Here is a 12,683-nt window from a genome sequence, read left to right as displayed (position 1 = left end):
TACATGTGTAATACATCAATAACTCAGTGACATTTTCTGTAACTCCTATTTCATCTTCGCATACACGAACAACAAATTTTGGTTATATATGTATAAATCATCTTTGAACATGTAAGTAAATAGGACAAATAAGTCTTCACCAAATCTCATTTACTCATCTCAATTAATTAATAATTCTTAGTTCCCAAAGCAACCTCTTTATGATATAAATTTACGGTTAGAAAAAAACTATATTTATTTACAAATTTCGTTGCATGACAAATGCTATATACGCGTGTAATATATCAATAACTCTTGCCATTGTTTGTAACTCTTATCTCATCTTCGCATACACGAAACTAATTTTGTTTATATATGTATAAATCATCTTAAAAACTACATTGGAAATAGAAATCATCTTTGACTAGTTTAACTTATTTCATCTTCGCATACACGAAACTAATTTTGGTTATATATGTATAAATCATCGTTGACTATGGATGTAAATAGGACAAATAAGTCCTAAGGAATATGAGATTTACAATAAGACTAATTTAAGGTAAGCAAAGTATGTATTAAGTTAAACTAAAAAAAAAAAAGAAAATTGAATTCGGACAAATCATACATGTGATGACTCCACCCCAATTCCAAATTTTGAAAATACAGTAGAACCTCTATAAATTAATAAGGTCGGGACCATGAAATTTTATTAATTTATAGAGGTTTTAATTTATCGATAAATTAATAATTATTAATTTATCGATAAATTAATAAAATATTAATTTATGAAGAGGATTTTTTATCAGAAATTCAGAGTTTAGAAGAAATTGCTGCTACTATTTTTCAAGGTGATGATGAAGTTGAAAAAGATATGACGATACCTTTAGAACTAATTACATATAAGGAAGCAATTATCGCGTCAAGAACTCTCTACAATTTTTGGATGCGATTTAAGAAGACAACACCAGAAGTTTTTGATGCAGTCAGAAAAATTAGAGATGCTCTCCAACAAGAATGCAAATTCAAGAACAAACAAACAACAATATATTCATATTTCACTAAATATTCTTAGATATATATATATATATATTAGTTTATTTTGATTATTAATTTATGATATTGATGGGACCATATTTTTACATGGGGTTTTTTAAAAAGTTATTAGTTTATTATTTTATCGAATAATGTCCAAAATTACACTAGTCCCAACTTGGGACCGGAGAAATTTATTAATTTATAGAGGTTATTAATTTTGCGAGTATTAATTTATAGAGGTTCTACTGTAGTAACACACTTCCATGATCACATGTCATATTTCTATGAAAACAAAATTAGAAAATTAAGTATATCTAATAAATTTATAGTAAATTCATACTCTCCCTGTTTCACAAAGAGTGTTATTTTGACATTTTTTCCTTGTTACAAAAAAATGTCATTTTATGTTTCCAATGCAGTTTTTAAGATTAAACTTCTTTTTTGATTCCTCATTAATTAGAAATATTAAAGTTATAGTGTATTTATAAAAAGTAAAACAATTTTTTTAATAGTTTTCTTAATTTATGTGCATTATATCAAAATGACACTATTTATGAAACAAAATGAGTATTAATTACACCCACTCAGATCTTATTTATTCATCTCAATTAATTATTATTTTTTAGTTTCCAAAGCAATCTCTTTATGATATAGATTTACAATTAGAGAAAACTAGTATATTTATTTGCAATTTTCTTTTTATGAAAAATATCTTGCATGACAAATGCTATATACACATGTAATACATCAATAACTTGTGACATTGTTTGTAACTCCTATTTCATATTTGTATACACGAACAATTAATTTTGGTTTTATATCTATATATATATAAATCATATTTGATTATTTAAGTAAATAGCACAAATATGTTCTAAGAAATATGATAGAGATTTACAATAAACAAAAATTGAGGCCAAAAAGTCAAGTATGTAACAAGTTAAACCAAAGATTTTTTTTTGAATGAAACCAACAAATCATACCATGTGATGATTTCACTCAATTCCCAAGTTTAGAAATAGCTACTATGTCAATAAATATTACTTCTACGAAACCACATGTCATATTTCTATGCAAATAAATTAGAAAATACGTATATAAATAAATTTATAATAAATTAATATTAATTACTTATACCAAATCTTATTTACTCATTTCAGTTAATCAATAATTTTTCTTAGGCCTGGGCATTCGTGTCAGCGTTTGGGTTCGGTAGTTCGGGTTATCGGGTATTCGGGTTTATAGATTTGGAAACCAATCGGATATTATCTATTATCGGGTCGGGTTCGGTTCGGTTTGTGTCAGGTTCGGTTAAGTTCGGATTTGCACCCGAACCGAAAATAAAATCGGATAACCGATCAAAACCCAATGTACATGTAAACTTTTGCACTCTCAATACACACCATTACAAAATACAAACACAAAAACATTGAGAAGAAAGAGTAAAAGAGATAGAAATCTAAATCCAATATACATAAAAGGAGTTCCATGACATTAAACCAATCATGAATTGGTTATCAAAGTCAAACTCTGCAAAATATTAATACAAAACAGATTAAGTACTTTGTAATCAACAAATAAGAAACTAAATCAAATCAGTAAGTGTACATTTTTCAAGCTCATCTTCAAATTCAACTTCTGCAAGTATCTGTGCATTTGTAAGCACCTTTGATACACATTTGATGTCTTGTTTCATCCATTGCTCTGTACACATCAAAACTTCAACCATATAATGAGTTAGACAACTTCTATATGGGTCTATTATTCTCCCACTATTGCTAAATGCACTTTCAGAAGCAACACTCGATGCTTGCATAGCAAACAGATCACGAGCCATCTGTGATAGAATTGGATACTTGCCACTGTTTACTTTCCACCAAGAGAGTATATCATACTCAATACCCATCATGACTTCAGGATTCTCAACCTTTTCTCTAAGATATGTCTCTAGCTCATATGTGTTCCTAACTCCAATCTTTTTAAGCAATGTATTGTATCTATGCTCCACTGGATTGTACCCACAAAACTCATCCTCTTGAGTAGATTCAGATCGTTCCATAGGCTGCTCTTGAGTAGCTTGAGATGCATTCTCATTTGGCATTTCATCATCGGGTTGGACAGTCTTGTTTCTCTCACTATACTCCTTATACATATCCTGCATGATGCTAATAACTGATTCATACAACACCTTAGATGTTTTACTACCTTCCCCATACAGATCCTCAAAACACATTTTGGCAAACTGCATCTTTTTTCTTGGATCAAAAACACTAACAATTATCAACATCTTGTTAATGTTTTTCAAGTCATCCCAATATTTTTCGAATTTCATAAACATTTCCTCAGCTTTTAGTTTAAGATCAGCATCTAAACTATTACAGAGCAACTGAAGCTTTCCTGCTATATTAACTATCTCACTGTAACACTTGTGTGCATTCAGAGTAGTAGAAGCTGAAATTACCAATGTGGATTGATAGAAAATATTAAGAAACTTCACTAACCTCTCAACCTGACGCCAATAATCTGCTGTAGGTGGTCCAATCATTTTCTTACCATTATCAACCTCTAAGAAATTATCATTATACAACTTATCCTCAAACTCTATCCTATCAAATGCTCCCTTGAATTTAGCAGCCCTTGTCAACATCAAAAAGGTTGAATTCTATCTAGTTTTCAAATCTAGAGGCAAACTACCCCTTGTCATCCTACCAGTATAAACCCTAAGTTCAAATGCCTTTTGTCTAGTAGTCCCTGACCTTACATACGAGATGCCATTACGAACTGCAGTCACACTTTCGGCATAATCAGACATCTCATCCTTCACTATCAAGTTAATGATGTGACCAGCGCATCTAACATGCATAAAATCTCCATTCATCACCAACGATTCATCTGATACCAAGGAGAAACTAGACTGAAAACTACCCAGTGCATTACTATTAGCAGATGCATTATCCACAATAACACATAATACTCTTTCAATTCCCCAATCAGCAAGGCAAAGAATAAAACACCGGTTAAGTACTAATGCAAATCGTGGGTCTCAACCATTCAACCCAACAATCATGAAAACGATTGAATATTAAGTACTAATGAAAACGATTACTTGTTTAAATCACTTAAACATGACAATATCAACCTCGATGATGTTTGCTTCAAGACCCAACAAATAAGTAGACAAAGCCAGAAAATATTACTTGTTTCAAACGATTACTTGTCATGTTTACTTGATTCAAGACCCAACAAACGATTACTTGTTTAAATCAGTTAAACATGACAAATCTTACCAACACAAATCGTGGGTATCAACCATTCAACCCAACAATCATGATTCATCACCCAATCCAAAATCATTTTCAGTTTCAGATGCAAACGAGTATGAATATCAAGTAATCAACCCAACCATCATAATTCATATTTCATCAACTAAAAACGATTACTAGTTTGAAAATTCAATAATCAAATCACCTAATGAAGCATGTTTTTTGAAATAATACAACAAGAAAACCAAAAAAAAAAAAGCAAACAACTAACGATTGAACAAGATGAAACATAGTACCTGAGATTGCCTGCGGAGAAGATAAATTGGGGATTTAGGGGTTCCAGCTTGAAGAATTAGGTTTTATATCGATAAGTTGGTTATCGAATCTCACAAAATCAGCGTTGAATTCGGGAAAGGAAATTGGAATGAATTGGCATAGGAAACAAAGAAAGGGAATTTAGGATTTAGGGTTAGAAGATCATAATTAGATCGAGTTCATTCGGGTTCATATCGGGTATTGGGTAATACTCGATCAGATACAGATATCCGATGTAGTATTAGGATGAAACCGATCGGGTTTTAGCACAAACCCGTACCCGTACCGAACAGGTTTAAGGATCCTCTCCTTGATAATTACACTTCATTAATCATTATTACTATCTTTTGACATTTCCATCTAGCTAGCTTTGTTTCGTTTCTTTTCCACAATCCGTCCGCCCTTAATTACCATAGCCGAGAAAAATATTCGTTTTAATTTTCAAAACTTAAAGAGTTAATCGCATGACGGGTTTGAGCTTTACATGCATTGGTAGACTATTATATTTATACATGCATGTATAATTAATACTAGTTGCATGTCAATTTGTATAATCTAATACACAATATGGCCTACTTAATTAATTAGTTCAGATTCATACTAAGATAAAATGACGGCCGGTTTATTATCAATAATGACCTAGTAGTGTGCATGCATTAGTAGCTACTTGAACGAATAGAATAAATTAACGCCAAACCTTGAAGATTAATCGAGGTTAAGTAGGTAACGCATTACACTAATTAATTTAATCGGCTAAATATGTAAAAAATGTACTTAATAATAAAGTATAAAAACTAAACAAAGTATTTGGGTATATAAAGCGACAAAAATGTTTTTCGTCATTGTTGTTTTCGAGAAGGTTCTTTTTATTTATTTTTTGGAATTAAGAAATATTATGCAAATCCACGTCAGCAGCGCATTACAAACGATGAAAGACCACAACACGACCTTTGGGTCAGCATTACGAAGACCCAACCCTGACTCGGCACGTCGTCAAATACCAGCTAATTAAGTACGAGGGTAAAATCGTAATTGATTTACACCAAAGAACTCTTGAGTTGCTCGCCGCGAGCGCAGAAAAAAAAAAGTGGAATTTAAAGTGGCAGCAGTAAAAATCATATTTTCTTTGTTATCTCGTTTGGTTAGGGGAGCTGAGAGAAAAAAGAGAAGAACACATAGAGAGAGAGAGAGAGAGGTAGGGTTGGGTGTTTCTGTACGGAGTTTTTCTCGGTTAATCTAAGCTTCTCCGGCGAGAGATTGTAGCTTTCTCAGGTAGAATCGCGGTGGTTTTGAGTTTGTTCTTCACTTAATCTGTGTTCGATCTGCGTGTTTACTTGATTTTTTCCTTCTCTTACTCGATTGGGTGGATCCGCTTCTTTTTGGGGTTATAGTTCACTGATAGTTTCGTCTTCTTCGTTGATCTCTGTAATTTCGGATCTATTTACTTCGTAGCGGTTTATAGTGTGTGTTTGTATCGTGTTCGTCTTCGAAGATAATTAGGGTTTTCTTTTTGTTGCTTGCTTTTTTTTGAAGGTTTCGTGCTTGTTTTCTTACTTCTTTTTCTGCTTACGTCACTGATTGTAGCGGTTTTTGTATTGTTCGTCTTCGAAGATAGTTAGGGTTTTTTTTTTTTTTTATCCTTGTTTGCTTCGATGCTTTGATAAATTTGTGCTTGTTTTCTTACTACTTTCTTCTGATTTAGGTATTTGATTGTTTCTTACTTCGTTTTCTATGTTTGCTTTCATCTTTCAAGGATAAGTTAGATATGACTCGCTGGTTTTGTTGTTATTTTCACAGGTAACATAATGGTTAGAAAGAGAAGAACTGATGCTCCATCTGAAGGAGGCGAAGGCTCTGGTTCTCGTGAAGCTGGTCCAGTCTCGGGTGGTGGACGTGGTGGTGGACAGCGAGGTGGTTTCCAGCAGGGAGGTGGAGGAGGACAACACCAAGGTGGTTTCCAGCAAGGAGGTGGAGGAGGACAACACCAAGGTGGACGGGGTTATAACCCTCAGTATCAACAGGGTGGTCGTGGTGGTGGTGGTGGTCGTGGATATGGCCAACCACCACAACAGCAACAACAACAGTATGGTGGTCCACAAGAGTACCAGGGAAGAGGAAGAGGACCTCCTCATCAAGGAGGTCGAGGAGGGTATGGTGGTGGCCGTGGAGGCGGACCTTCTTCTGGACCGCCACAGAGACAATCAGTTCCCGAGCTGCATCAAGCTACCTCACCTACTTATCAAGCGGTGTCTTCTCAGCCTACACTGTCTGAGGTGAGTCCTACCCAGGTGCCCGAGCCTACTGTTCTGACTCAGCAATTTGAACAGCTCTCTGTCGAACAAGGAGCTCCCAGTCAAGCAATCCAGCCTATACCTTCTTCTAGCAAGGCTTATAAGTTTCCAATGAGGCCTGGTAAAGGACAGAGTGGAAAACGTTGCATTGTGAAGGCTAACCATTTCTTTGCTGAACTGCCTGACAAGGATTTGCACCAGTATGATGTGAGTTTTGGTTACCTTGTTCCCTTAGCATTAGCTACCCTACATCTAATGTCTGTTTATGGATTAACCTGACAAAATGTGTTCTTTCTGTTAGGTTACAATTACTCCAGAAGTTACATCAAGGGGTGTTAATCGTGCTGTGATGAAACGACTTGTTGATTCATATCGTGAATCACACCTTGGAAAGCGTCTTCCTGCCTATGATGGTCGGAAAAGTCTGTACACTGCTGGACCACTTCCGTTTGTCTCTAAAGAGTTCAGAATTACTCTACTTGACGAGGAAGAAGGGGCTGGGGGACAAAGGTCAAGTTCTTATATTTTTTTGTTTGCTTTTTTTAATAATGAATTTTCAGAATAAATAATGTATTCCCTACTTAACAGACGAGAGAGGGAATTCAAAGTGGTGATCAAGCTAGCTGCACGTGCTGATCTGCATCACTTGGGATTGTTTTTAGAGGGGAAACAAGCTGATGCCCCACAAGAAGCTCTGCAGGTTCTTGACATTGTTCTTCGTGAGCTGCCTACCTCTAGGTACCCGGTTACCCATCCTAGGATGTTTTCTTTGTGACTACCATTCTTGTAAGTCTCAGCTGTTTCAGTTTTGCTAACATATTAGAAACAGGTATACTCCGGTGGGCCGGTCTTTTTATTCCCCAGATATAGGAAGAAAGCAATCATTGGGCGATGGCTTGGAGAGCTGGCGTGGATTCTACCAAAGCATTCGTCCCACACAGATGGGCTTATCACTCAATATTGGTGCGATGGCTTACTGTATTACAATCAATAATTTTTGATTTCTGGATCTCCTTGTAATATTTCAACTGACATTTGTGCTGTAATTTTGTGTCTTATGTAGATATGTCATCGACAGCATTCATAGAGGCATCCCCTGTGATTACCTTTGTCTGTGATTTGCTGAACCGGGATATTTCTTCTCGCCCTTTATCTGATGCTGATCGCGTGAAGGTATGAGTCAGTTGACATTTTCTGGTAATAATTTTTTAATCACTTTCTATAGGAAGTGAATAGCTGTGTTCATCTATTCTTTTTTTGTATAATGAATTTCAAATATTCTTCTGTCAACAGATAAAGAAGGCTCTTAGAGGTGTCAAGGTTGAAGTGACTCATCGTGGAAACATGCGTCGGAAGTACCGTATTTCTGGCTTGACTGCTGTGGCCACTCGGGAATTGACGTGCGTATTTGTTTAAGCTTTGTTATTCTTATTTCGTGAATGGTGTGAACCAGATGAAATTAATTTATACTTTTTGCTTTACCCTTTTCAGATTCCCAGTAGATGAAAGAAATACTCAGAAATCTGTTGTAGAATACTTCCACGAAACATATGGCTTTCGCATTCAGCACACTCAATTACCATGCTTACAAGTTGGGAATTCTAACAGGCCAAATTACTTACCAATGGAGGTAATATTGAAATACATCATCAACTTTGATTAGATCACCAATCCTTCCTATTCTAATGCTTGTTGTACAGGTATGCAAGATTGTTGAAGGCCAACGATATTCGAAAAGATTGAATGAAAGACAGATCACTGCTTTGCTTAAGGTGACCTGTCAACGCCCCATAGACCGAGAAAAAGATATCTTGCGGGTATGCTTCTTTATTTTTGCGAGTTTCTTATTGCTAGCCTATCTTGCTAGTCATTTTAAATGATGTAAACTGTCAAGGATCGTTGTAAAATCTGTTTCTTCTTGCTTGGTTGCGTGTGTTTGTTTGAATTAAGTGACTTTTTCAATTCATATCATGCTATTAATTTTAAATCCATATAAACTGGTGGTGAAAATCTCAATAGAGGAATGAATAATTTTAACACCTGTTTCTTCGCACTTGTCTGCATGTGTTTGCTTGAAACAAGTGAGTTAGCTTGAGATGATGCCTTTAGCTAATAATAGATAGTGAGGCCAATCACCATATTCAGAGTTGTGCTTTTAATTTAGCTGCCTGCTTATCTGTTTTATGGAGAAATTTTGTGTAGATATTTATCACTTCGAAGTTTTTAGCATGTAAATGTTAAGTATTCATCTACTGTTGAATACTCAATTGTTTATTTCTAACAAATACTATCATTTTCTTTGATTGGCTAGACGGTACAACTCAACAATTATGAGAAAGATCCCTATGCTCAGGAGTTTGGCATCAAAATAAGTACGTCTCTGGCTTCTGTTGAGGCTCGTATACTGCCTCCTCCATGGGTATGGTACTCTTTCCTCTTGTTTTTTTGCTTTTACGCTTTCTTGTATATGCAAATTTGGGTTCCAAAGTGAGTTTACTGCTTTTTTTCCTGCAGCTTAAGTATCACGAGTCTGGAAGAGAAGGAACTTGTTTGCCTCAAGTTGGTCAATGGAATATGATGAATAAGGTATAGATGAAAACGCTCCTGGTTTTCAACTAAGCGCTTGAATCTTATTTCCTTGTGTTACCTATGTAATTATGCTGTCAGTTCTTTCAAAGAATGTTTCCTTCGTGTTCGTTTTTGCAAGTAAATGATCACAACATTTTCTGTTGTCTGACTGCCATGAGTTTCTCTGCAGAAAATGATCAATGGTGGAACAGTGAATAATTGGATCTGCATCAACTTTTCTAGGCAAGTGCAGGATAATCTAGCACGTACGTTTTGTCAGGAACTTGCTCAAATGTGCTACGTATCTGGCATGGTGAGTCTTTTAAAGCACAGCTTAATCAGCTAGCACACCTACTCTATATTTTGATTGCAGGCATTTAATCCGGAACCAGTCCTTCCACCAGTCAGTGCTCGTCCTGAGCAAGTGGAGAAGGTCTTGAAGACTAGATATCATGATGCCACATCCAAACTCTCTCAAGGAAAAGAAATTGATCTGCTTATTGTCATTCTGCCCGACAATAACGGATCATTATATGGTATGTACCATGTTCTATGCGCTTCATTGTCTGCTTTTACTTATTACACACTTTTGGTTGTTCTTTTTCCTTATATGATCTATTGCAGGTGATTTGAAACGCATATGTGAGACCGAACTGGGCATTGTCTCTCAATGCTGTCTGACGAAACATGTCTTTAAGATGAGCAAACAATACATGGCCAATGTTGCGTTGAAGATTAATGTGAAGGTTGGAGGAAGGAATACAGTGCTTGTTGATGCTTTATCAAGGCGGATTCCTCTAGTCAGTGATCGCCCCACCGTCATATTTGGGGCTGATGTTACGCATCCTCACCCTGGAGAGGATTCAAGCCCGTCTATTGCTGCTGTAAGTTGATCTCATATTAAATTCTACTTCTTTAAACAGATTCTTCTGTTTATCTTTCTGGCCTTGACCTTTTTGAATAGTGCTTGTCTGATTGACAATGAAATTTGTTTTTCAGGTTGTTGCATCCCAGGATTGGCCTGAAATTACCAAATATGCTGGATTGGTCTGCGCTCAGGCACATAGGCAGGAGCTCATTCAGGATCTGTTCAAAGAGTGGAAGGATCCTCAAAAAGGGGTAGTGACTGGTGGCATGATAAAGTACGTCTTGATATTCAGACAAGCGCATTTTTTTTTAGCTTCAGCTTAACTCTACTACTACTTGGTTTTTAGCTCCAGCTTGCTCTTAAGTAACAGATCTGTTCTCTTTTTTTTTTTTTCCCTTAATTTCTGACAGGGAGTTGCTCATAGCCTTCCGTAGATCAACTGGGCATAAACCGCTACGGATCATCTTCTACAGGTAATTAACTCTACTTATGGCATTTAATTAACTATATAACTTCGTATCTTTCGTTCTAAAATGTATTATATGGTATTTCCCTACAGGGATGGTGTCAGTGAGGGACAATTTTACCAAGTTTTGCTCTATGAACTTGATGCTATCCGCAAGGTAAGAGAAACTTCTAACAAATGACTTGTGTTATGTGCTGGCTGTCTTTCTTTTTAATCTGACTTTAATTCAACCCATTTCAGGCATGTGCTTCGCTGGAAGCAGGTTATCAGCCACCAGTGACGTTTGTGGTGGTGCAAAAGCGCCATCACACGAGGCTGTTTGCTCACAACCACAATGATCGTCATTCGGTGGACAGAAGTGGAAATATATTACCTGGTGAGACACGTTTGGATCTTTGTAAATTTTTGAGTCTACTTAATTTAGCTGCAAATCCTTTTTGCATTGGTTTTAACCCCCTTTTGTTGATTTTAGGCACTGTTGTGGACTCTAAAATATGTCACCCTACAGAGTTCGACTTTTACCTATGCAGTCATGCTGGTATTCAGGTATAATTCATAATCTCAAACAGTTATAATCTCAGTGAGTGGGTGAGATTTTATGGAAGTGTTTAACAAATCAAAATTCCATGAACAGGGCACTTCTCGACCTGCTCATTATCACGTTCTTTGGGATGAGAACAACTTTACTGCAGATGGACTTCAATCTCTGACCAATAACTTATGTTACACGTAAATATCTTTTGCCCTTCGTTATATTATACGTTGTTTGTTGTACAAGTGTTTAAGATAAAGAGGAAAAGAAGTTTAACAACATTAAACCTACCTTTCTTTGTCTTGGACAGGTATGCAAGATGCACACGCTCGGTTTCAATTGGTGAGTTTTGTCTTTCCATCCCTTAATTATTGACATCTTGATATTGATAGAAAGAATAGAAAATTAAGTATTTTGGTGTTTTGGGATATTGTAGTGCCGCCTGCATATTATGCACATCTAGCAGCATTTAGGGCTCGATTCTACATGGAGCCAGAGACATCAGACAGTGGCTCGATGGCTAGCGGGAGCATGGCACGTGGAGGTGGAATGGGTGGTAGAAGCACACGTGGGCCTAATGTCAATGCTGCAGTGAGGCCACTCCCAGCACTGAAAGAGAATGTGAAGCGTGTTATGTTCTACTGCTGAGTTGATTCACCTCTACTCTATCTATCTTTTTTTATCTGGCTCTAAGTAATGAATAAAATCATGTTTGCTTTCTAATTCTAGTGTCTGTCTCTACTTGTCACTGAGAAGTTGCTGCAAGTCTAGTATTTTGGATATTTCAAGTTCTGCTACTCTTTCTATATGGGTATGATGAGATGCCTTATGATGTGTTTGACAATGACTAAACTTTTTTCAAAACAGACTTTGGTCCTTTCTTTAATTATGTGTTAAAGTAGTATTTAAGATTATTTTATAATGTTATTCGTAGTTTCAACCACACTACATGTCTAAAAATTGTATTAGTAAGATACTTAAACCGACGTACACAAGTACCATATTTTTGTTTTCCATTGGCAATATCTGCTATGCTCTGAAATTGAGCCAAGCATGTAATGTGCTTAAGTTACTGGGGTTCAGAGCCTAGAGGGCATGTGCGTAAGATGCCTAAGCGGAAAATTTACAATTTTTTTTGTTAAGGCGGATATTACTGCCTCTTTTATGCTTTCTGTTGATTCAAAAGATTTCCGAAATCTCACCCTCCCTATGTTATACCCGATGAAAGAGTCCTTTCCGGATATTTGCAGCATTTATTGTAAATTCTTCAAAGCCCATTAATGTCTCCCATATCCATCTCTCTCTGATTCAGGCGTTTGCCTTTTTCTTCCTTGTAATTTGAAATATGGAGTTTTTTGAATTTGCC

General features: G+C 36.0%; 1 protein-coding gene across 2 annotated transcripts; it reads left to right on the top strand.

Annotated features, from left to right (window-relative positions):
* Positions 1-5,436: 5,436 nt before the first annotated feature.
* Positions 5,437-12,203, top strand: LOC104777755 (protein argonaute 1). 2 transcript variants are annotated; one of them, XM_087506809.1, is made up of 22 exons: positions 5,437-5,864; positions 6,390-7,090; positions 7,185-7,393; positions 7,472-7,621; positions 7,713-7,846; positions 7,947-8,056; positions 8,177-8,283; positions 8,375-8,513; positions 8,584-8,700; positions 9,195-9,302; positions 9,398-9,469; positions 9,642-9,764; positions 9,825-9,987; positions 10,076-10,335; positions 10,451-10,593; positions 10,730-10,792; positions 10,879-10,942; positions 11,026-11,161; positions 11,258-11,331; positions 11,420-11,514; positions 11,628-11,659; positions 11,754-12,203. In XM_087506809.1, exons 2-22 carry the CDS (start codon positions 6,398-6,400, stop codon positions 11,963-11,965), a joined length of 3,204 nt encoding a protein of 1,067 aa, XP_087362935.1. In that variant the 5' UTR covers positions 5,437-5,864; positions 6,390-6,397; the 3' UTR covers positions 11,966-12,203. The 2 variants fall into 2 exon arrangements, with proteins under 2 accessions (XP_087362935.1, XP_087362934.1); XM_087506808.1 differs by having other exon boundaries at positions 5,545-5,864; positions 7,707-7,846.
* Positions 12,204-12,683: the final 480 nt, after the last annotated feature.

The sequence above is a fragment of the Camelina sativa genome, chromosome 3 (assembly GCF_030686135.1).
Source record: "Camelina sativa cultivar CO46 ecotype springtype chromosome 3, ASM3068613v1".
NCBI classification, from domain to species: domain Eukaryota; kingdom Viridiplantae; phylum Streptophyta; class Magnoliopsida; order Brassicales; family Brassicaceae; genus Camelina; species Camelina sativa.
This window is presented reverse-complemented; position numbering and strand designations above follow the sequence as displayed.